General features: G+C 31.9%; 1 protein-coding gene across 2 annotated transcripts; it reads left to right on the forward strand.

The window, feature by feature from the left end:
• Positions 1-8236: 8236 nt before the first annotated feature.
• LOC131850126 (E3 ubiquitin-protein ligase MARCHF1-like) lies at positions 8237-27350 on the forward strand. 2 transcript variants are annotated; one of them, XM_059200295.1, is made up of 5 exons: positions 8237-9057; positions 10819-10929; positions 15503-15590; positions 24277-24412; positions 27078-27350. In XM_059200295.1, exons 1-5 carry the CDS (start codon positions 8315-8317, stop codon positions 27284-27286), a joined length of 1287 nt encoding a protein of 428 aa, XP_059056278.1. In that variant the 5' UTR covers positions 8237-8314; the 3' UTR covers positions 27287-27350. The 2 variants fall into 2 exon arrangements, with proteins under 2 accessions (XP_059056278.1, XP_059056279.1); XM_059200296.1 differs by having other exon boundaries at positions 24277-24379.
• Positions 27351-27492: the final 142 nt, after the last annotated feature.

The raw sequence follows: 27492 nt of genomic DNA on the forward strand, positions 1-27492 counted from the left end.
TGATAGTATCAGTAGTTAAGAAAATGCAGTAACGGTAACCTGTATATATATAAAAAGTACTACGGACATCACATTATCATGCGCCACCCGTGATACCTCATTACTATTCCAGACATATGTCTATTAACCTATAATTTCACTGCCACCAAAAAAAACAGCTAGCAAAACAGGCATGGTAAAAAACATTTTTTTGCAATGAAAAAAATATTAGAATTTAAATAATTTGTCTGTATTAATCCAAAAAATCCCGAGATTTTTTTATATATTATTAACAACGTGCCGATAAAAAGACATCCCGGTCCCTATGACGAATTGCAGTATTTCTAATACCTCTAGAACGAGTCGCGCAGAATGAGAATATTCCCTTCCCAGCTAGATTTTATCGTTGCTAGATGTAAATATCTCTCATTTGTATTCTTTTAATCTGTAACAAAATGTTTTAAGGTAACAAATTATTATTTACGTGAGCATCCACCAGGGTTGCCAACCTTAGCCGCGTATGGAAAAAAAAATCCACATTACTAACGATTATTAGCTCAATTTTCTCTCTCTTACCTCATGCATTTTAACTGATTTTGATTACTCAAAATCTATTACACACTATACGAGAGTTTACTCTATAGAAATAGGTCGAGAATGAAAACGTATTCGTACTGAAGGTGAAAAATTTCATATTTATACGTGGATAAATAAATAAATAACCCTGACAATTAACACAACGCCATCTAGTCCCACGGTAAGTAGAGCTTGTGCTATGAGTACTAGAAAACTGATAAAAATAATACACATAGAAAATACCCAGACCGATACAAACAATCACACTCATGAATACAAATGTTTGCACCGTGCGAGGAATCGTACCGACGACGTAAGCAGTGTGCTCGAATGAATATCCGGTTTTAATGTGCTAACCCGGATATTCGTACAATTTTTTTATAGATTATAATGAGACGGTATACCCGCCTGCAGTAACAGTTTACGCTGGAGGGGCAATAGTGGGAGTTGATAAGATGAGCGTGAGGTCAGAACAGTTAACCTATCCTGGCAAATTTACCAGGAATTTATCCCTATGGTTTCCAGTTGGAATTGGGGTGAGGTGACATGGTAAATTGCTATAGGGTCATTAGTCCTTACTAATAATCCCTTCCCCCATTCTCATACGGTCGGCAACCCTGGCACCCACCTACACGAAGTGACCTAAAAATGTCTCATATATTTCGAGGGCGTTGGTGCGACTTAAAAAGGGTCAGTTTCGCATATTAGTATACATTTTTCTTTATAATACTCTACCACCATTGTCACGTAAATTTAAAAAAATATATTTATGAAGGGTCTACCAATTGGAGTACCTGTTAGAGTGGTTTTTTTTTTACTAAGTGTTATTTTACTTATATTTTTTTTTATTTGTATATTTGATTTATATCGTTACAAATTTCTGGTTGAGACTTAATCCACTTTACTGTCCTCGGTGGTCTGGCGGTTTAGCAGCCGCCTAATTTCCAATGGTCGCGGGTTACCAGACAATTGATATAAATACACATGTACAAACATTTGTATTCATGTGTATCATTGTTTGTATCACCCTGTGAATTAGTTATGTTGTATTTACAAAAAAAAATCTGTATATCAAGTTGTCTTGTTAGAGTTATTATTATTATTATTAGCATGAATACTGACAAAAAAAGACTTTATCTCAAAGTAAAATACAACCTGAATTAAGTGAAACACACGTACCCACGCTTGCGACTTTGTACAAACTCTACGGTTGCTTTACAATTATAATTTCAGTTTTAAATTAACACGGACCTTTGAAAATTTACCTTATTGCCGCAGTAATTAGGTATACATACAAATAATGGTACACGCCTAAGCGAAGGTCCAACGAAACCGCCGACACAGCTGATGTTAAGTGCTACGGCGTAGAGTCACCATACCGTAATTACAAATTAGTGCACACCACAGTCAGGTGTGCGCCGTCAAAAGTGCAACGACCCGTATCATAGGAATGACATATGTAATAGTGAATCAACAAAAAAATATTTAAAACATTTTATAATCATAATCCACTCACACGCACACAACATTATTACTTTTACATAATATATATTTATTATGCTTACCTTACCTGAGATGTTACAATAATCTTATTGTATTACATAAAACTGTGTAGAACCATACCACAGAGGGGTGAGTTTTGGTCTACTGAGATACAAGCTTCGTGCCTAGTTCAGTTACCAGGCCAGTTAAATCATTTCCGTAAAATGATTTAAAGGAAAGAAATGATTTAAGACTTAATAAATTTATTATTATTATTATAATCCAGGACAATTTATACAGAGCTGTTTAGTAGTACCTAACTAAATAGGACTTGGTTATTATAGGTAATAAAAATAAAGATTTTAGAACTTAAACTTTTGTTAATTTTTTTTATATAATATATTGAAAACACGGAATATAAACAATCTTACTCATGAATATAAATATTTGTATCATATGGTTGAATCGATGACACAAACTACTTACATTATACCTCGGTTGTAGAGCCAGAATTTCGTCATCTGATATTCCTTAAGTCCATTTGAAGATTTGCCAGGAGTGCCTCTGCATTCACCTTCTTTTTCGTCTAGTGAAGCCGTAAAGGATGGTTACAACATTAGAGCAGTTAAAAAAATACCTATATAATAAAATACTAACTATATTAATAATAATACATATCTCACGTTTTGAATATCTTTATCCACGGGTGTACCATGTTTAAGGTAGTGAATAAAAAACTAAAAACTAAAACTATAGAAATCTTTTCACAGTGTTTCTTCTATATTTATTAACTGAAATAAAAACAAAATGTATACATTAATTTTAGGAGACATTTTAATACCGACATATAGAAAATAAACAATATTACACTAAACGTGTAAAATTTCAAATGAGATAGAAATCTTCATTTACATTTAGGTTTCAATTAGGTGGGCTAAATGAAACCCAAATGTAAACGAACATTTCTCTATCATTTGTAATTTTATATGTCTAATGATAAAAGAAACTATATTATCTAATTTAACACATAATTAAATAAAAATGTATATTCTTTTTAAAAAATTCCTTGAGTATTATAGTATAAACACATCCAGACCTCATACATCGGTTCTAGAACTGACTGGTAGAGTCGACACGGCAGTTCGGACAACCTAATTAAAATATTTCGCTGGCCTCGTAAAAGGAAAGCAACTCGAGTGTTCCCCTAATGATATCAGAATTTTTCGAAAAAATATTTTTAATAATTACATTTCCAACGGGAGCGAAATTTAACGTGACGTAAAACGGGTTATGCCGACCCACTGCCGGAATAAAATAATTAATTTCATAATTATTATTAAGTTATTGTTGATATTGTGTATTTTAATTAGACTCAAACGGTTGTCGTGGTGTTTTATAAGATTTTCATTATAATATATAGGTACACAACTGAATTCCGAGGTTTCTAATTAAAATTGAGTATATATCAGCGATTTATAAAACCTATGGACTAAGTGCTACCCACGACATTGTCTTCTTTTTTGAGTTAAAATATAGCCTACATCTATTTTCGTGATACCATTTATATTTACGTCTTTTCTAACAGACAGACAGATACTTTCGAATATATAATATTAGTGTATATTTAATAGTGTAATTCTAAAAATGGTATTTTAAAATTTCACCAATTAATCAATTAAACTTCTTTATTTTATAGAATTATTACGACTTTCATTATTCCAAAAATAACACAATTTTGTATAGGTCAATAATATTTTAAATTACATATATAAAATATATTTTTGTGTTCTTCTTCTTTAGAACATTAGTATAGATTTTAAACTATATGTACTCTGTTTTACGTAACAACCGAATAAACAACCTTAAAAAACATTGTTAACGAAACGTACAACGAAACGTAATAACCGTTTTAACTTTGAACAATATTTTCACTAATGTTTCGTTATTAAAGCAGTTACGATTGCAACTGCGAATCAAACCGTTAACATAGTTGCAAAACTCTATAAAGTGTAAAAACATTGAAAAACAACATTTATGCGTATTTAAATAAGATTTCTTGCAATGTGTTTATATTTTCTCAATACCAAATATAAGTTTGTTTTCCAGAATTCTATCAAAGTAACACAGTTTACGGTGCAAGCGTTAAATTGCTTGGCTATTAATTAGTTTGTATTTTGATTAAAGACAAGTTTACAGGTAGTTAACTAACAATTAAATTGCTACTCCTGTCAAGTTCTGGCCTCCTAGTACCTTCGTATATATTCCAAAACCTAGTCTCCCGCCCTGGTTTCGCCTAGGGCTTATAACTTTGTGAATTTTTTATTCATCAATATAATATACAGTAGAATCCCTATTCTCCGAACACCCGATTATCCTGACTCATCCTCTCTAATTATCAAATTAGATATTTGAGGATTTGTACAGTTCTTACTGAGAGTGAAGATGAAAAAAGACTGAAACTGGGGTTATATGTCAAGTACCATCTCACGTAGCAGCTTTTAAAGCTCTAGATTTTGGTTTTAACTTGTTTAAAAGACAGAACGAATCGGATCCCATACAGATGTTACAACTGAAGCGCATCAGGGACTTGGCCGCAATGAGAACATGTGATTTATTACGTCAAAGATCAATAATAAGTTATATCCAACCAAAATTTTAAATTTCTATCGTTATAGCTCTTCTTTTACATAATGAAAAATTATTAAAATTTAAATTTTGTTTGATATGCATTGAATTCGGTATATTAATATTCAATAAATATTAACAGTAACCTAATAGCCGCTAAACACGTTTTTTAACTCAAGAACGGCTACAACGATTTCAATTGGGAACAATTCGCAGAAAAAAATAACACAATATAAATTTTCATTTACCACCACGGGTTATCATCCTCTACTGCGGGTTCTTGCTTGGAATAAACATAATATATATAATACATGTTTTGTAAACGGTCAAAACATTACACAATCATTATAATGTTATTGTAAAAAAATACTCATCAATTAAATCAGTATTGAATATAGAAGCTAGTTCAGTTCATGTACCGATATTATCTAAATATCAGTACATGAACTAGCTTGTATATTAAACACAAAGAATAGTTAAAATATATATACGTTATAACATTATTGTGGCAAAGTGATAATACATGAGAAAGTGTCCGTCTCTCGGAATAATTAGGTTTGTTATCATTATTTGCCATCGCCACAGAGTTAGTTAGAAATTTAAATTGACACACAAAGTTTTGTTATCAACAGGAAAGTTTGGTCGGGGTAGTAAACTGGTCTCATATTGTCTCAACGATACGTTGGTTTGTTGATGAAATTCATATTCTAACTAGAAATGACTTCGTGTGTGTTGCGTTTTTTTTATATCACAGTGGTGGCAAACAAGCATACGGCCGATCTGATGATAAATGGTTACCGTAGCCTATAGATGACGGAAACACCAGGGATGTTACATAAGAGTTGCCGACCCTTAATATCTTGGAATTTGATTAAAGATTGGGTCAGTCAAAATTATTATGCCTGAAACTGCTTATTATTCCATGCAAATGTGACAAATAAAAACCGTAAGTGTTCATAGACTTAAATAAATTTAATTATGAATTATTTGTATTTAATCTGAATAAAAATGGAAAGAATTAGCTGGAAAGATAAAATAAGGAATGAAGAAGTGCTTGAGAGGATTAAAGAAAAGAGACAGATCATAGATATTATTGAGAATAGACGGGGAAAATGTTGGGGCACTTGATACGACACGACGAACTAATTAACAACATTATAGAAGAAAATATAGATGGAAAGAGAGGAAGGGGAAGACCAAGACACAGCTATATCAAGCAAGTTAAAGAAAAAGTTGGAGTCGTGTCGTATCTACAGCTAAAGGGACTGATAGAAGATCGTGGAAGGTGGATTATGAATGAATCTGAATATACATATTTATCCCAATTAAAGTTAATCAAACATTTTAATAGTCATTTATTGTATTAAATCACTACATTCTTTTTTTTCTTGCTGTTTCTTCTTGGCTTCATCTGTTTTCCCGAATGAGCGGTAGATTACAAACAATACTAATCTGAAGATATGTCTATATCTATATATGCCCATAGAAATATCTATATTTTTTTGAATGAAGATTATTTCTAATTAATTTCTTAACTAAATCTATATTCAGCACTGAACAATGAACTCGGTTGATGTTTTCGGACACACAAAAACAAAAATACGTCTATAGAGACGTGCTTTTATTTTGATTTGTAATAAAAATTTTGGACATAAAATTTAAATTGAATAATGAGTCGTAGCGACCGAAGCTAAGTCCTTACAACTAATACCAATTTTAAGGATTATAGTACTTTATATTATATTATTACATTTTAGGGAACCCTATATCTCCCCCCCTCCACCCATCTAGCCCCTTCATAGAGCAGTTAATTACGCACTTTTATTTAATTTCTTGTGTAAATGTTGTTCTATTTTTTCATACCTAGAGATAGACAAACGGACAAAGAGATCTCACGACTCAGGCTCACACTACGTTATCTACCTCTAATCCGAGGATTAAAACGACCGCAAACGCCGACTATTGTCCGGACCAGAGTCCAGCAAAATCTAGATGTGTGTTGACCAGTTCTTACCAAACTATGTGCCACAACTATATTCACTAATATCTCAATTTTGAACCATTATGTCCCAAGTTCCGAAGAAAGGACTGACGGAATGCTAATATCCCAATTTTCAACTTAATCTTTTAATATGTATGTTGCTAACCGCGATAACAATGTGACAAGAGTTGTTGCAGAAATAGGAGTTCAATAATATTAAATATTTATTACAGACATTTCTAGAGTCGCAAATTTTTTTGTCTGTTCTGAATTTTTATTCTTTAGTTCCGAACAAATTGGTCAGCTGTGTATAATTTTTTGCAATATAAAATATAATACAATTAAGAGGTGTAATGATAAACCAACTAAACAAACAGGCCGACAGCCGTACAGTCAGACGGACTAAACTAATGCAGAAGTTATTGTGGTTAAAAATAAACATTTACATCAATGGCATTAAAATAACAGTCCGAGTATTGAAGTACTGAAATTTTAAATGCATATAAAATATTATATTTTTATTAAAACTAAGTATCACTAAAATTCTTTAATTCTTTAAGACGGCCTAGAAATTACACATGAGTTTCTAATTTTTATTTAGGTGGACCCTGATGTAGACAACTTTGAGAACCACTGGTGAACTATTCAGTAATATCCCAGCCAGTATTTGCCCTGGTATTCACTAGAGACAACTCGAGTCAAAGGTTTTGTAGCTTTGGTTTAATTAAATTAGCTATTTAGAATATGTTACTGAGGCCGAAGAATCGAAATACAAATTAATTTAAGTCAAACATCAACGCAAGAAAGAAATATTTTATATTAACAGTTCCAATATACATGGTGACATGGAAACATGCTTTCTCAGATGTTTGACAACTAATCTACTGTGCTGGTCTGTAATTTTCAACCGACTTAAAAAATATAGCTTTATTTATACTACGTAGGTGGCAAATAAGCATACGACCCATCTAATGGTAAACGGTTACCGTAGCCATGGTGATACCCCATGGTCTATGGACCATGGGCATCACGTCGCTTTGACGTCCCTTTAGAAACCATAATACATACTTCTTGAAATAGCTCTCTACTAATAAATATTACTCTCGAGAAAACAACGGCTGGTAGTTCATTCAACAATTTAAAATTCTTAAATCAACTGAGTAAACGCATTTTGTAGATCTGCTTTTATTTCTACATCAGAAACTAGTTTGCTTAAATAATGTTGTGGTAAATTTACTTACAATTGCTTTCTTTATTCCTCTTCCCATTTTCTGCTGCTACTAGTATTGAAGAACATTATACAAAATATGGTTCTATCAACCTACTCAATATCTACCCATACTAATTTTAACAATATTCTTTTTTATGGCATTAATGCCGTATTAATTTTTCTACAATGTTAGCAGTTCATATTCACTTCAAATCTAATTTTAAACCCAATAATAGAATGTTTCTACTGTTAATCAACTGTTTCCAAATAAACTATGAGAAAAAAATATAACGCTGTATCTTAATTAAAAACTATTTAAATAGCGCCTTTACAGACTTTGAAAATAATGAATAGGTTTGTCATTGAAATGTCAACTTATTTACTAAAAACTGCATCATTTGTACAATACCTATTTGTTTTCATATTATTTATTATAAAATACAAATGTCTATCTAATTTTAATGGACAATAAAGCAAAAGATGAAACAGACGAAGAATCTACGAGTATTGAGGATAATCTAATTAAAAGTGAAAATAATAAGGAACATTCTGTACAATTAGGAGATGATGCTGGACCTTCGGGATCGACATCTCTACCTGGAGCTGTGCCAGATATCCTTAGACCTGCTTTTCAGGCTAAGCCAGGCCTATCTAAATCCGAACACAGCCTAAGAAAAATTATAACCAATAAAGACGTAGCGGATGCTTTAAAATCACTCAATTTTGGTACACCAAGCGATATCAAAAAAGGCATAAATGTAAAAGAACTCGAAATATCAATACTGGATAAAAAACAAAATACAAATAAAGATGACACGACCAGTTTTATAGATCTAAAAAAATTTATGGCCTCTTGTTTCAAAATGAACAAAGACGGGCCTAATACTGTAATGATAGGCGAAATTCCTGTCTCTCATAATTTACAATCAATTCCTACAATAAATAATGAAGTTGTTCAACAAGTACCAAATACCAGTTGTAATGACGTTCAAACGCAAAATTTCTCTGTAACAAACATACCAAATGAAGTGATCGTAACAAACACAGGTCCAGTTGAGCTGAAACAATCCAAAGTTGGTTCAGATAAAAAGAAAACATCCGGAAGTTTATCGGAGCGATCTGATTTTTGCTTAGCGCAAAGAGATTCACTCTCAAGCATTGGTTCAAATGTTTGCAGGATTTGTATGACACGTGGACGGGAAAGGTTAGAAACTTTGGATATACTCGTAGTTTTGAATGTTTATTCCGTTCAAACTTCGAATCTGCCACACAAGTTTTCTCGTAAATATTTTCACATGAGGGGAAATGTAACATCGACGTAAGCGCATATAGAATTCACTTGATTTTCGTCTCAATATTTTCTACTAAATTTATAATATACTAGCATCCCGTTCCGTCTTCCCATGGGTTCAATTTATTGCATGATTTTTTTTACAATCCAATTGCCAACATTTGTTCGGTCCTAACTCATTACATGTTTCACATTAGAAATACACACAATTTTCTTAAGTAATAATTCCTTACAAGTTGTAATAATTATGTAAATATTATCATGATATAAAATTCATGTCACTCGAATCAGATTTTTATAAACACAAAGTGAATGCAAAGAATTTTAGTAGAAATTTTATCGTCGTAATATATTTGTTTCCTTAACATTTAAAATAAATGATCTGGTTCACGTACCCAGAAAACACTAATCAGATGCCTCGATGCTTTCTTTTGACATATGTATTGGCTGTATGTTGGGAATTCCTTTGCTTTTACATGCGGAAAACAAAATAGCTTTTATTATTCAACTGAACAAATTTTATTGTAATTTGTGTATTTGTGTTCGCTCAGTGTTATCAAATAGTAAATATTATTTACTGTACAAGACAATTATGAAGATAAATATCACTATATTACGTATTATTAGGCACATTGATTGTGAATTAAAAAGTATAATCTATCAGATTTCAAATTAGTTTTCTTGTTTAAGTCGAATTATAATTAGTAACTAGTATTTGAACAGAGATTAATTTTGGACATGTTTTTTACTACTACTGTTTACTCTTCTGTATATTGTTTTATATTATGTATATTATTTAAATGTAATGGATTAAGGGACCGTATTCGACACATTGACTGTGGAATGAAGAGTAATCCATCACATTTAAAATTAGTGTTCTTGTTGCTAAGTAACTTTTATATTTTACGTGCGACTGTAATGAAATCAAGTGCAAACATATTTACTGCTGTATATCCACAAAATATTAACATCTAGACTGATAAAAGTCATATGCGTTGGTACCCTAGAATCTAAGAACAGAAAATCATATTTGCATTCGTCCTGAATTGAAGTAATAAAGTACTATAAAGCCGTAGGTGATATAAATAATCACCCTATATTCACACAGTTTACTACTATTTAGTAGTTTAGTAGAATTTTCATTAAATCAGCTTAATAACTTAGTCACGTGGCCCGTGAAGTGTTAAACTTTGCCATTAGGATCACCCATTGGGTCGAAGAACCTTTAGTCTACTTAATATTCAATTAACACAATCCTGCTCTATGGATTTATTAGTTTTAGCCTCATGTTTGTGTGTTGTGCTTAAGTTCTATAAATCGATAGAGAGGGTAGAAAAATAACTGTAGTAAAATAATTTTAATGAAGATTTAAAGGAGATGCGTTGTATTGGAGTATTATATGTATTTTTAATGCCACGTTATAAAATATAAAAAAAACTTGTCCATAAAATAATAAAAAGTATGTTACGGATGGACAACCCTTAACACTTAGGGATATGAAAAATAGTAAATAGAAAATCGGTCAAGCTGTTTCTTGGAAGTTAAGTTAAGTTACGTTAGGTAAGTAACATTGTCACACGAGAATTTTTATAGTATATGTAAGATACACATAAAGCAAAAACTTTATATATTACAATATTTCGGTTTATTTTGTAAAAATATGAAATGTTACAGATTAATCTCGCCTTGCAATTGTAAGGGATCATTGGCAAATGTCCATTTGAGCTGTTTGGAAAGATGGTTGAACCAAGTAGGAAGGAATCACTGCGAATTGTGTGGATTCAGGTAATATTTAGAATTGATTTTAACTTCAAATTAAATAAAACCAAAAATCATTTATCATGTAGAACATTTTCGTCTCTTATGGACGTCAAGTTTTATGTACTAATATTTTTTCCTACCGACCAGTTCAACATACACATTCATTTAAGAAGAACGGTCAAGAATCTCAACTGAATGTCTTTTTTTTAAGTCAGTTTATTTACATTGTATACTTATATAGGTGTATATGTATAACAAGTACATATGTCAAACTGTATCTGTAGCTGTAAGGTGAACAGAGGAATCGGTAAGGGGCACATTATAGCGTAAAATCATACTTAGTATACTTCTAGGAACTTCGATAATGAATATGGACGTATAAATGATGTCTTTTTTTATGAATAGAATAACGATAACTGCTCTAATAATAGTAATCATTACCATCATCCACCAGGAAAATGATAGCATGGGCATTTTTAATCACGTCCTTCGAGTCATGACAAAACTTCATCATCCTATCAAGTCAATTTCATCATGGGAATTTCACAGAAAATTAAACATAATTATTTCCAGAAGAATGGCATGCATAGCTGGATAATCTGATGGCTAGTAATGGGGTTACTAGTTTCCATTACAATATATTATTCCCCAATGTGATGTGATCCACCTAAGAGGATAAATTGATCTGAAGTTCTCCGTGGTCTGACGGTTTTGACTTTGGATGGGTTCGATTCCTCGCACAGTATAAACATTTGTATTCCTGAGTATGATTGTTTGTTTTGGTTTTCGTGTTTGATAGGTATATTATGTATATATTTATGTATTTATATCAGTTGTTTAGTACCCATAACACAAGCTTTGCTTAGTTTGTACTAAACGGCGCTGTGTAAATTGTCTACAGTTATTATTTATTATAATGAAACCAATTATTAACAATCGCCTCTTCCACAATAATAATTGCAATTTGATAAATATATATAATAATTTCATAAATCAAATTGCAATTGTGTAACACGTATATAAAGTATAAACATACTGAAATACTACCTTTTGAAGTCGGTTAAAAACATTAAATCCAAACAATATCCAATTGTTAAAACTCACTGCTATCCCCAAGTTAGCAACTCGCCTCGGGCACTTATACTGGTACGGCTCTATACTAAATTGAATTAATTAAAGTGTTTCATTTAATTGATGGGTACTAAGGTGTAGTGTATTAATTAAATGCAATTTCTATAATACTAGCTGTGTCGATAGTTTCACCCGCGTGAAATAGTTTATCAAAATCCGTTCAGTAATTTTTGCGTAAAAGAGTAACAAACATCCATACTTACACTTTCGCGTTTATAATATTAATAAGATTTATCCGATTTTTTTTTATCTATTATTATTTTAAGTGTGTTTAATGTAAACCATATGCCCGTTGAAATAGGCGCATATTCCCATGAACCCGTTAGTTTATTCCTCCCTTTTTCTATTACAGTACGTACTGCCTCGCCACGCGTGCTCATTTTCCGTAATTGTAAGAAAAATTAATTGTGAAATGAATTATTGAGTGAAAGAAAGTGAGAACATCAGTAATGTAATGTTTCGTTTGAGGTATGGCAGTGAAATTACAGGGTAAATAGGCATGCCATCGTAATCATCCAGAATAGCATGAGAAGTGTCACGAGCATCACGTGATGAAGTATGCGTGGTGCTATTCATGTATATAGAAGATGGTTGCCTCTTACTTCCATCACGGACGTCATTTTGCGCCATTTAATTGCATAAAAAAGAAAAAAAATAATGTGTGTTTGTGAGTAACTGCTACTCACTGTGTATAATGCCTGTGAATGAGATAAACCCGCAAGTAGTTTTTTTTAATGAGGTATTGGGGCTGCCTGGCTACCAACGTTGTATAGGTGCACCTCATTGAGGTTGTGCTTATATCAGCAACTATACTATATATATTGTAATTTGTTTAATGTTGACAATAAATATTTTATCTATCTACTTATGTAGTACCTGTAATGTTTGCTTAAGTATTGTATATTTTTTAAATATATTATATCTCTACAGCCAAATTCTCGTAGACTGATTAATTAAATAATGGGCCGCAGAAAAATCTCTCGTTTTCCAATAAATTTAATCGTCCAATTGCTACCAGGTATCTATAAATTGCGACCGATTTAGTTCGATACTTGAATCGACTCGAAAGTTGCCGGCAAATTTATCGTCGGCCATTTTAATTCGAGTTCCAATTATAACTACTTCTCGATTGGATAGTTACAATTGGATATGTTTTTTGCTGATATTTATATTTTTCGGGAATCAAAATATGAATTACTTTCTGCTGCGTTACTTGTTTAATCATTTTTAATGTTTAAAAATTTATGTATATAGTATATATCTAGTTATAAGGACGTCAGTTACTTGAATCTTTATCATATTAAAATTATAATCACATTAATATTATTAAAATGCAATAATAAGTCTATCATTATAATTGTTACCTTTTTACGACTAAACAGTTGAACACATCAAAAATATCACGAAAAGGGACATATGCTGTCTTATCTCAAGAAAAGCAGACGATAATATTACTAGCTTTTTACTAATGATTAGTAAAAAGTAATTCGTAAATAATATGAATATATGAATAACTAACATTCAAGACTTTCTATGCCACGCTGTATTGGGTTGACTGGAAGAGATCTCTTTTAGAGATAAGTCCTCCTTTATTAACATTAGTTCTAATTAATATGTCTAAAAAATGTATTTAAGTGCAATAAATAATATTTAATAACCGGTACCAAGAATTTTGTTTTCTGACCATCTCCTAACCGCAACTTTGTCCGTTTCATAATTAATGACAGGAATAAAATCAAATTCACAACTATTATAGATACTTCTACAAAAAAATGCGATACTATATATCGCATTTTTTGACTGATTAAGACATTAAGGCGTGAAAACGTAACTTATAAAATTGGCAACCACATATAAGTGCTTCTAATATTAATAGATTATTCTTATTTCGGGAAAATTTATATATTTATATTTCTTTCTTATTTTTTTCATTAATTTATGCTATATTGTAAAATATGTATGTGTATCTGTTGATGTAAATAAATTCAATATATATATCCAATTCTCTATATATTATATCTTATTAGGTACATATGTATATCTTACTTATATTAGTAAATGATTATAATAGCGAATGTATGTTAGTGAGAGCTTGAGTGTGAGTATGGATGGATGGATGTCTGTATCTCTTCACACAAAAACTACTGAATCGATTTTAATGAAACTTTACAATAATATAGTTCATACATCAAAATAACACATAGGCTATAAATTACACGCGGATAAAACTGCGTGCACAGCTAGTAGATTTATAATTCTCAATGCTATGTACGAGTATTTCCAAAACGGTAGTTTGCAAGTTGTGCCGCACTGTGTGCAAACTGCTTTTAACTTCTATTACGAATGTAACACCGCACAAATTCCCATTTGTAATTTCATAGAACTATCCTCGTACATTCTTGAGATATTAAAGCGCATAAATACAAATTCTTGAGAATTGCATTCAGCAAGCGCGCGCCGTTTATGGGCAGATTAAAATTTTGAGTTGCGGTTCAGGAATTTGTATAATTGTAATTTACTTCAATAAAAAGATTATACAATGGCTGAAGAATGAAGTTTACTTTGTAATTAACATAATTGTATTGATGCAATGTGCAAAGAAGTTACTGGCTTTAGTGCTCACTAAACGATTACTTAAATGACAAACGTGCATAGCAATAGTTGTTCATGCATGGGATTTTCATATAATATTAGACATAAACTCCTATATAATTATGTAATGTCAATAAACTGGCTTAAAAACTTATCTTTCTTCCCAGTTCTTCTCAATTAAATCTGTATACTGAACTTGGACGGTATGGAAAAATATTAAAACAAAAAACTTGACGTTCATAAGCACCTTAAAATATTATACATGAATAAATTATTTTTGATTTGATTTAATAAATTCGCTTTACATTTTGTCGAGTACAAACATATTAAGCATATATTTTTTTACGTAATTGAAATAGCAAGTTTTCTATCAACCGAAACACAGTTTACAAGCTGCTTGACCGTTCTGTTATCAGTACATATCAGTTAATCAGTTACATGTCTATAAACATACCCACATTTTGATGTACCTATTTGAATCAAACCTGGGAGAAGGGGAGTCTTAAGTATGTCCCTCAGATTATTTCCTTTGTTATTGGTGTTTCTATCACATGTATACGCAGAATCACTAAAAAAATATAAAATTGGCATTTATTATTGTCAGCCAGATTTGAACTCACTATCCGATCTAGGAACCTATACCTATACCTACCTAATACGCCATCTACATATTCTTAATCATCATTGCTTTGCCTATCCCATTATTTGGGATCTGCGCAGTAATGATTCTTCCACTGATCCCTATAAGCCGTCATATCTAAATTGAAACCCTTTTATAAAGGTCCTTAAATCATATATATGAAAACATGAACAATATCAAAATATGAAACAAATCCTGCAAATATCTAAACAATTGAACTTCATTTTATTCCAGTTATCCCGCAATTCGTACTCCGAGGTATACAGTGCTGCAAGCATTGCGACTATGGTTTGGGAACCCGCGGAATAGGAGCCATTTGCAGGTGAGCACATTTACACGGAACCATTCGACTCGCCTATAGAGGGCGGCGTTACCATTTACGTGCCATAAAGGTAATACAACAGTGAACTTTGAAAACGCTGTTTTTCTGCAACGTTTTCGAGATAGTTAAAATTTGTCGCTTATTTTATAGAACAGACTTTTATTACATGTTATCCATATAATCGAGCTGAACGTTTATTTTTTTTATTTAATAGGTATCGCAAAAAGGTTGTCGCCATATCAGATGTTAAATGATGATTATATAGCTAGCAATATATCATGCTATGTCAATCTCCACGCGGTCCCACCTGCAAATGATCGTCGTTAATTCCTAGTGAAATTGCATATAATCGCAATAATAAAACTAAATCAAATCACCTCCAAAAAATAAAAGAAAAGATACAGATATGAACAATTATAGTTATGAAAATCCGCGACCATCGCAAGTAAATCGGTGTGTTATACCATTTGTTCATTTAGTTCAGACTAGTGACGAGCCATGTTATAAATATCTTATAGACTAACATACATATGAAATAATAATCTATACATATAAATATAATTGGAGTGTCTGTTTGTAATATTGAAATAACCGTTTTTTACTGCATGCATATGAATATAACCAAAATAACATTTTTTACAATTTTTGTGTCTGTCTGTTTGTCTGTTTGTTCCGGCTAATCTCTGAAATGGCTGGACCGATTTTGACAGGACTTTTTTTGGCAGGTAGCTGATGTAATAAGAAGTAACTGTAGTGGAATTTTATTTTATTTTTCTAAAATAAAATTTTTAGAAAAATAATGACCAAAAGAAACTAATTGCCGACCTGACTGAATGTATTTACCGTAGCCTATTATTTACTACGTATAGTTTATCTTCTATTACAAAATTTGATAAATTATTCCTGCTTGCCTAAATTTCTTTTACAAAAGTGTGTATGTGTAAGTGTTGAATTTATAAATTTCTAACTTAAAAGTATGTCTATAAGATTCACTATGGATTTCTGTCGTTGTTTCCTTCATTTTACTCACTTAATCTTGGTTGTATTATAATGTATGTGTATACACAATCAGTTACGAATCCATGACCAATTAGTCAATACAATCTTATTTCTAAACTCTACGTGTGGTTTGATAATTTTTAAGTACAAATTTTCATATTCAATATTACAATAATGGTGAGATAAATTCCTTTTTTAATAATAATCACATTGTCCGTGTGTAATATTATTTTAGTATACTATATAGTATTTTAATATTACTTATAATAATATAACTATTTATTGTATACAGGAAGATATTTACAAAAAATAACTTTACATAAAAGTACTAAACAAAAGGCGAGCCGACTCTATCGCTTTTTTTTCTTTTATTTGTTTCACAATTTTTTTTTATGTCTATAGAGGAAGTTTTTAACAGATGTTTTAACTGTAGGGTATATAAACAATCTCTTACACTATTGAAAGAATGTTTCGTATTTTAAAGTAGATGTGACAAGATTTTTTTTTGTATTTGCAATGACACACAAGCATAGTATAATTTCACTACTTTATCTGACTCTCCGACTAGAGGATATACTAACAAGCTAGATCTTAGTTAGCTGATATAGGTGAGATGGAGGTACGGGAGAGACTAAGACAACTTTGTACAATGTCTACCTGGTTGTATAGCTACTTGCTGGTTGTGTAGCTACTTGTCATCAGGCGAGCCGTCAGCTTGCTTTGCCACTTTATTACATTAATATAAAAAAGTAGTTTCAATACGCGTTGGTCTTTCCCCACGGACCATTTACGACCATCCAACAGCACGCCGATTCGTCTTCACATTTTGTGGTACTTCAATTTTTTTCACTATTTTTAGGCGACACAAAATCGCCCGACCCGGCTTTTAAAAGGCCATTTATGTCGTAAAAGTTTGTTTATTGCTATGCCCACGTCACGGTTTTGGATACATTACCCTGTATTGATTGTATTTTGAACATAAATTGTGGGTTAACGGTAGGACTGTATTGAAAAGATGTTGCTTATTTTTTACAGCAGAAAGAACCTTATAAAAAGTTGACTACAGGCTATTTGTCATAGCTGTATCTGCCACCTAACTAGCTCACTAAGCTACTGTTCCACTTTGAAGGCTCAGATTTACCAGAGATCTATAAATGACTCTTCTGCGTGGTATCTCAGTTACCGCTTATCATCAAGTGGTTGTTACCTTGTGTGCCATTCAAACCGAAACATTTCTTGCAAATCAAGATGCTTTACGGCTGAAATAGATGAGACTGAAGTATCCAAGCAGATATACATATTATTACAAAACTATGCACTTGTCAAAAACAAGATATAGGAAAAATTATTATTCAAATAACTTAACATAAGCATTTTTGAATAGTCATATATCTTATTTTCAATCTCTCATTCGAAAAGCAGACTCATCACAAAAAGAACGAGCAAGACCTGGCGTGTTGCTCTTTTCGCTCAAGTCAGTAAAATTATTTAATATTATCTTATCTGTGGTAAAAGTAACCTCTGGTATGTAACGACGCTCCAAAATTGAAGTCATCCATTAAAATTAATCACATATTACAGCCTTATTTCAGACTGTATAATATGAAATATCTAACGCGAATGTAGGGAAAATATAATGACAGCTAATGGTTGTATAAAAAGCATTTTTATGTTATATGTTTCGCAATATAAATAGAAAGTTCCTCTTCACGATAGATATGAGATTTTTCTTTCATCATCAAAAATATAAGTCAATGGAAGAAGTAAATAAAATGTTCTCTTCGAAAATGTTATTTAATCTATTAATGTTAATTAATTATTCCTCCATTTCAGGAGGAATAAAAATATTAATAATTTTTTTGACAATTTATAGCTGCGAGAGAGATCGAAATGTCATTAATTAACAAATAAATATTAATTAATAGTATTTGGATCTCCCCACCAACTCCAGCTTGCTATATAAATTAATTACACATACAAATGTATAACAAATACATATCAATTAATTTTTAATAATAATAAACCTTTATAACTGTTAGTCTCATGGAATAGTTCACCGGATCATCAACAAATTGTCATATCAGTCAGAAGTACATTTTTTTTCTTAGTCGACTTGGCAAGCACTCTTTGGGGTCGAAGTAGAGAACTGACAGTAAGCATATATGATACAGTATAGATATGGTTATAACACATTTTTTAAGGTAGAATATGACAGATATGAATATCTCAAACAATAAGTAATTAATAACTCTATTTAAATATGGTTAACAGATTATACAAAACTGCTCGTGAATCTGGTTGTATACCTAACAATAAAGCACTGAGTTACATCGGTAATTAGGTACTTATATTAAATTGTAATTAACAGGAATCTGTGACATTGTTATGTCACTAGGGTGAGATGCCTCGTTTGTTCTGTAATATCACGTGACTATATCTAATTGAGTTGCGATACACGCTCTACTTGACGTTATCTCACCAAGTGACAGATCGCTTACGAGTTATGTCGCTAAATCAATAACAGGAAACGCTGTCGCACGCTGAACGACAGTGAATCGGCCATTTTTTCAGATACATTAAAAAACATGTCAATTTCAAAAGTCTATTTATTTTCAAATATACTTTGTGTATCTATTAATATTTCTCATTGAATCTGCGGTGAAGGTATAGAGTTATTTTTTTAACTAATAATGAATGGTGCACCTGATTGCACCAATGGTTAGTACTGGCGGGGTGGAGGAGAATGATAAGATGAATATGAGGTCAAGTTAGTTAGCCTATCGTAGCAAATCTACCAGTAATTCATCACAACAGTTTCCAGAGGGAACTGCGTGGCGGTCAACCTGACATGATGCATTACTAGCCATTGCTGGGGGGAAAGGGGAGTGTTAGTAATGTAGACTGATGATCTCATTGCTAGCAACGTACCATATCAGGTTGACCTCCACGCGGTTCCCCCTGGAAACCATCGTGATAAATTACTGGTGAATTTGTCATGATGTGCTAACTGACCTGACCTCATGCTCATCTTATCATCCTCCACTGGTCCCCGCAAACGTAAACCGTTAGCGCAAACGGGTGCACCATTCCATTATAATACTAGCCATTGCTATCAGTCCACATTATTAACAATCCCCTTCCCCTCAATACCGTTATTATACTAAGAAAGAATCTAAGAAGAGATAGTAGGTTCGCTCCCTACCACTTTGTATTTAACCCTTTCAGACCTGAATAATTTTTTTATATCCCATGGATTTGGTAAATTTCATGTGTCTAAAGTATAATAAGGAGACTATAAAAATATAATTTTAAAAAATTGATAGAATAAACTTTTCAAAACAAATTAGGAGTACTAAATTAACAAGTTATTAAGTGAACAAATGAATACAATCGTTTTCAATAGGAAGTTATAAAATCGTTTTAAATTTTATCTTAAAATTATGCATGCCAGTTTTAAAAGGGTTAAATATTCTGACCAAATTGGGTATGTCTGGTTTTGTTTCCACCGTATGACGTACATATATCAATGGTGGGCAATATCTTTGTCTCCTTCTGGGTTAACAGTCTGGAAAGTATGTTTGGTTTATCTTTTTTTCGCCGAAGTAATCTTGTACAAAGTCGTGAAGTCTGTACCTCTGCCACACTATTTCTGCTGCCAAGCCGCTTACATTGTAACACATGTTTCAGTTGAAGAGCGATATTCAAGGGTTTAGAGGAATGAAATCTTCCTCCGTAATGGCAATATATAACAAACCAATCTAATATATACATCTATGACAACCCACTGGCCAAGTTACTGACTACGTTTATTCTTCTTGACTTGAGCGAATCTGGATTTTTAATGTGGCGGCAAAAATTTTTATTTAAAATGCTTATGCTTAAATTAAGTTTATTTGAGTAAAGATTATTTCTATTCTACTACGTTTATTCTTCTTGACTTACAGTATTTCTTTTACCAAATGATAATCGTATGGTGCACTCGCCTATGCAGATGAGCATAAAATCAGATTATTTAGCCTTACAGGGCACATGACCCTTTATTGATAATTTATAGACCGGAGTGGTAACAATGTAACCTATATTACAATATTGTGATAATCTTCTAAATCGCATAATGTGTGATCAAGCCTAATCATAACCGAGATTAGTGTCAATTAATTCCGCGCTTTAGTTTAGATACGATGTAATTAATAGCTTAATGAAATGTACAATGTACACTACACAAAATTTCTGTTCAATATTTTAATTCTTTTATTACAAACGCAAATATTTCAAAATACAACAGTTTGTATATTTACTTAGTGTACTTAATATTAAATTAATACTTAATATGTGTACTAATATTAAAGTAAATTATTTACCTATATATTTAGTAGAGTTTGTTTTTAAAGAAATATGCTATGGTAATTATTGAGCGAATGTAGAAAATGTGAATCGTACTAGAATTTTAAACGTAAAAGTGTATGAGGAGGGATATATATAGACGGATGCTTGTTACTATTTCACGCAAAATGTACAGAATGAATTCAGATGAAATTTAGAACATGAATAAATCATATACTAAACTAACAAGTGGAGTACCTTTTATCCCAATTGACAAGGTCAGCGCCACTGGAAAGAGTTCCTGTATATAAACCTAAATAATCAACTTACATATAACAATAATTACATATAAAACAAAGAATTTTCTGTTTGAAATAAAAAAAAATCTTATAACAATGAAGAAATTTATATTTAATTATTTTGCTCCCTATTTTTATGACTCTTAGGTAAGCTAATACAAAATGTAATGTTGTTGAGCAATAGTATGGTTTAACCTTTGAGGTCATATGTTAGACGAATTTAATTATTCTGACCCTTCCCTCTGTTCAAATCACAGTTGTGACCAAGTGTGACAAGGACTCACTAGTAAAACATAATATATTGTGCAATTTTATTAAATGTTATAGAGTATTTAAATTTGTTCATATTAATTTATTATAATAGTACTTTAATTCTTAAATTTGAAGTGTAAACTCACAAAATGCATGACCTCTTCCGCTACTCCTTGTCACAGAATGTCACACTTTGGCGACCTTAAACTGTGATGTAATTTATGAGTGGTCCCTTATATAGTGGGATTACATAACTCCGTTTGTAGCTACAACGTGATAACGTGAAAGAGGGATAGGCACGAAACTCAATATGCTCATGTCACATTATATCACGTCAACGGATGAACACGCTCGAGATACAATCTGCTGTTCAGTCAGCCTCTGTATACAACACTCGAGCTTCATTCTCAAGAAACGTATAAGTGCTTGATCTAATATGGTAACCCTAATTTATATTGCGAAACTAGTGACACAGAATTAATTTCACGGGAATAATTACATCAAGTTTCACGTATACACCTTTCAGTTGCTAAAGTTGCATCGATGTTATGAATACAAAAGTGCTTTGCATAAATTTTTAATAACATTTGACTTTTTGCTGAGTTTGTGAATAGTATAACGTTGTCAAAAATCTGATACGCATATGACTTACCTATTTCAATCGCTAAGCAGCTTCCTTTATATTTTTTTGTATCAAACATCAGTTTTACTGTTTCGTTTTTTATTGGGACTTCTTCAATGTTACTTTCTGACTCTTTTGTTCCTCTAAACACATTGGCAGCACTAAAGACAGTGCTATTCTATAAATAAAAATATATTCGGTAATTTTATTACTATCATATATCATGTCATCTCTTCAAAACAACCACTAAAATAGATTATCGCATCTGAAATTGCAGCGCCTCTAGCCTACGAAACAATATTTCACGGCGGTGACCGCAGAGTAGAGTTGTGTAGTTCGTCAATGAACTAGTTCGAATCAGCTCGACTATACGAACTAGTTCTATCCTATCCTATGCAATTTATTCCTTAGATAAAAAAAATATAGATCATGCTTAAAATACTTGGTATTGACAATCTAAAAAGAAAAGAACTTAATATTATAGGCGCACAGTTTTTTTTTAATGTATGATAATGGAAGAGTGCACTCAGTTCCGTTGGTGGGGCATCAGTGGATAATAGGATCCTCATCTAGGTAACTTAGCCCAATCTATAACTACAACGACTTCTAGTGGTCGACTTAACATGCTACATTACAATGGAGCCTAACCAAAACTTATAGGTTGGGAGCGAACGAACTAGAAGCTGAGCGCTCCGACCCGCGAACTGTTATGCGCAGGACTACCGCAAAGGTCGCGGCGACCGCAACCCAAGATGGCTGACTCGTCACTTGACATGAGGCGACACGCGCATATTGGATTTCTGTCCATTGCCTGTCACTTATTGAGCTAGTATGGTTCACGCGTCGACGCTTATATTAGCTTACTCAAGATAATTTCATATTGATGTGACATGTTGATATTTTTTCTGAATTTTATTTATTTCTATTGTATAGTAGAATTTTAGGTTATGCCTATTGCGACAGAGCGACTAGATCACTTAGACGTGATGCGAAAAGATGGTCAGAAACACTTGCATCAAGCATATAAATTAGTCATATGAATGCACTGTATGCACAGAGTTTTGATTGCTCAAATAAAATATAAAGAAGTATCATATAGTACATATATAAATTCAGTATCACACATCGATCTCACATATCTTTGAAATACAAACGTTTTAATAAAAAAAGTGTTTCTTTTGCTGTAAATATTAATACTACAATTTAATTTAAACCAAACAAACGTTACAATAAAATATTTAGATCTTATACCTACAATATGTTAAACTTTTTGGATTACTAAAAGAAACATCAATATCAGTTCGGAATAGACATAGATTGCGCTAAACAGAAATCTTTGTTGAATATTTGATTAAAAAGCATGTAATACGAACAGACATACGTTTAAAGCTAGTATTCTTATCAGACGAGATATGGTGATATATTCTTGTAATACAACACTGTCAAACTAAATCCATAGTCCTAACTTATAAATAAATCTAGCTATTAAGATTGTTTTACTCTTGAAGTACTCACATCTGTCTTTTGGACGATAACATTAATCTTTGACAGAATTGTAGTTAACTCCAATGAAAACATACATCACCAGAGAAATAAAAGTCCTTTAATGCATATACTTAACTAAGCGATGCCCTCACCCTCTTACATTTTAGACTTATGAGTACTTTTTTATTGTTATGATGAGTTTTTATCCCTTGGAAAATTATTGATACTCTCATACCCTATTTCACCTAAGATGTCATGCATATCATGACATCTGGCTGGCATGGCATGAGAAGACTGGACTGGATAATATGGATATGGATTTAATAAATTTTATTAATCTGTAAGGAACTTTAATTTACTATAAGTGCTATAGATTATTAAGGAGTTAGTAGTAAATTTTATTTGAAATATGAAGTTACACCATTTAGTAAACTAGAACTCGTAACTATTTATTTGACATATGAAGTCTCATAGGATAGGTTAAACTTAAACTCATAAACTTAAAGATCTAGAATATAAGTGGAGGTACTAAATAAGATCGACATACTAAATATTATTATATTTATTTACTACATTCCACAGTAGGCACATATGGGCTAGATTACATGAGATACATTACACATGTACCTTTGGGTCCGTCTTAAAGCAGCATTGCAGCGATTTGAATCAAATTCCGTATATAAATAAGGCTAATTTTTGTTCACAGTCGGACTGCCTCATATTCTGGCTCCTATCCACCGTAACAGCTGGCCTACTCGCGGTATGCATCGTTGGCACACAGTACTTTGTAATCGAGGGCAACAAATTTGGTAAGCTAGCTGCAGGTGCTAGAAAAGAGGAAGGTGTGTTATATATTTTTTTTATTTCATTTTTTAGACTATTTAAATACATATATATGTATCTAAAAATACCTATTGTGATTTTTCAAGCGTGAGGAACAGGCAAAGAGATAGACTGCTAAAAACGGCTGCATCAACCCCAGTCGCCAGGCAGTTTGACTTAACGTTAAAATGTCGAGATAAGACAGTGAAACAAAGAATACGCATGAATTGGCCATTAATTCGGAATTTTATTTTATTATGTTTATAGTCTTTGTCATGTAAGATTACAATTTAGGTTTGTTTTCCTAGCTATGTTACCTATTACTTAAGGGGACATTACACTATCACACATATAGGTCGTACATTAAACTGTGTATGACAAGTTTAATGTACGATCTGTATAAGTGACTGTAATAGACCTACATAAATAAAGATATTTTGAATTTGATTAATTAGTACTATCGTTATTAACTGACCCAGAAACTACATCACTCAGAATACGAATTTACTTTGTTTTCTTTTTAATGCAATGCAACATATGCCTAACTGATATATATATATATATATTATTAAATAAATTATAAATATTTAATCATTTTTATATACACATTGCTAATTTACCACTGAATAATTTTGCTGTGGTTTATTATAAAAGATTACTTCTTTATAATTGTATCCACGTGAATCTGGGGTGTTAGTCGGGAATTATCTCGCTCTCTGAGTACTTGTAGGTACTGTCGTAACACTCGCTTATTATCCGGGAACGTTACTAATGACCCAGTAACAAAATAAATGTTTACACGTGAAACCGTTGTTCAATTGTAACGTAAATTGAGTTTTAACCATTCGTTTTTTTGTCATTACAGTAATGGCAAAGGAATTTAAATTAATAGGCTCGATTTATCACAAGGAGCACAAAACCACCGAATACCTAATACCAGTAAAAGGAGAAAAGAATTTTCCTGCCGGTTCTTGATTAAATTTTCTTTGGGCAATTAAAATAATTACAGAAGTAAATGCTAACAATACGACAAATGTTGTCATGTCTTGTTTATGACGAAACTTCTCGACGAATTTAATGTCACCCATAAAGAAAGGAGTTCGACAATATCGTCACAAGAGGATTACATGCGAACTGAATAATTTTAGTTGCACATAAAATTTTCATTAGCCTTTTGATATAGATAACAAATATGTACATGTTATAATATTATTCTTGAAATATCAATAACACTATTTAGTTCTAAATTAATATTGTTTACACATAATGTATTATACATAATACAATTTTACTTATGTATACTATACGATTATACATAGAGGCAACTGTATTGTAGTGGCAGTAAAGTAAGACAGGATATTTGTAATCTATTCATCTTCACACCATAACTGTTAGGGAAAGAAAAGAGTTCAATTTCACAAAATTCGTACTCTCTCTTTAATATAGGTATACATTTCGTCGCTTTATGTTTATACCTATTTTATTTAATTTCAGTGATATTTGATTGTGTTGGATAATAATGTCGAATGATACTAGCATTTTTATTATGGATTCACGAGAGCACTTGAGGTTCAAATAACTTTTTTATTTCACTACAAAATGTCGGTACAATGTAGAGATAATTAAAAATACCAACATCATCTTAGCTCTGAATTCTTATAATTAAAACGGCCAACTTTTGTTTCAGGACTTTATTTTAATCATAATATTGTTCTTGAAGGAAGGCTTCTTTTTAATATTCTTCTGACCTTCAATTTTGCTTTATTGCTTTTTATTACGTTTGTGTAAGAGCGATGTTTGAATGGAATAAAACAATTTTTTTATATAATTAGAAAAAATCTTTTAGTAATAGATAGCACATTTATCGAGTTAACGGTTAGCTGTGCTATGTAATATTATCTTATCTGTGGCTGTGGTAAACGTTTACTGTCAGTTGCCTGAAACACCGGGGGTGTGTGCGTGTTGCTAACCCTTGAGCAAACTTAGTGTTTCTTTTATGAAAAATCTCAAGCTGTAGTCTCTAGAGAAAACCTCAGCAAAATAGTTCATGCTACAATCTGAGTGTAAGAGGTGACTCATCTGGAAGGGCACCATTCATTGGCAATTAGGTTCTATAGAGGATTGTGAGGATGAATTTATTGTTAATGGCGAACAGCGTTTTGATAGAACGTTACAGTAGTTACGTCAAACAATTCCCTAGATTCCTCCATTATTCTATCTGTAAAACACCATATAGTTGACAATGCTTCTGACTACCTCATCTGGAATAACCATATTGACATAATAAATGTATGAAAGTAGCGCCAGTGTCGTAGAAGTATGAAGTTGAAGAGTAATCCATTGTCTTGGTATGGGATGTAATATTATATTATCTGTGGTATGGGCATCCAATGGGTACGAATAGAGAGAATATTTGAATGAGTGTAACATTATTAATATGGATAGTTCCTTCCTAGTAACTCCCTGTACCCTTAGAGGAAGACGGAAAAAGAAATGGACTGTGTGAAACATAATATGGCAAGAAATTATTTAATGACGAAATGACTACGAACAGGAATGAATGAAAGAGACAAACATATTACGCCGGTCCTAAAAGGACAAAGCAGATATAAACCTACTATTTTAAAACTGATATGAAGGTTTTTCTACATATTTATTATTGTTTAATCACGTTTTTTTTCGCAGGCATTTCACACAGGATCACAGAAACAGCAATGGACTTTTTCATGGCGATAGTGCTCTGTGGTTATTCAGTTACCGTCTACCTACTGTGGAAGGACCATTATGTTATGTGGAACAGATGGAGGAGGGCCAACGTGAATGTTAGACTACTCCTCTCGCCAGACGCTAATCCAGTGCCTTTCGTGCCTAGGCCTAGATATAACATTGTTTAATTATAACCAGTGTCTTAAATAAAAGTGCTCATACATAATGATGTTGGGTAGACAATTATTTATTAATGGCTATATTTTTAATAAATAATTGTCTACCCTAATAAAATTTGTATCCTGAATTGTCTACATGAACAACTAACAACTGCAAACGTTCAAACATTTTGCGGCTACAAATACCTGCTGTTTAATTGAACTGGATAGTAGTT

The sequence above is a fragment of the Achroia grisella genome, unplaced genomic scaffold, assembly GCF_030625045.1.
Source record: "Achroia grisella isolate CSIRO2021 unplaced genomic scaffold, CSIRO_AGI_Agris_v1 utg702, whole genome shotgun sequence".
NCBI lineage: Eukaryota > Metazoa > Arthropoda > Insecta > Lepidoptera > Pyralidae > Achroia > Achroia grisella.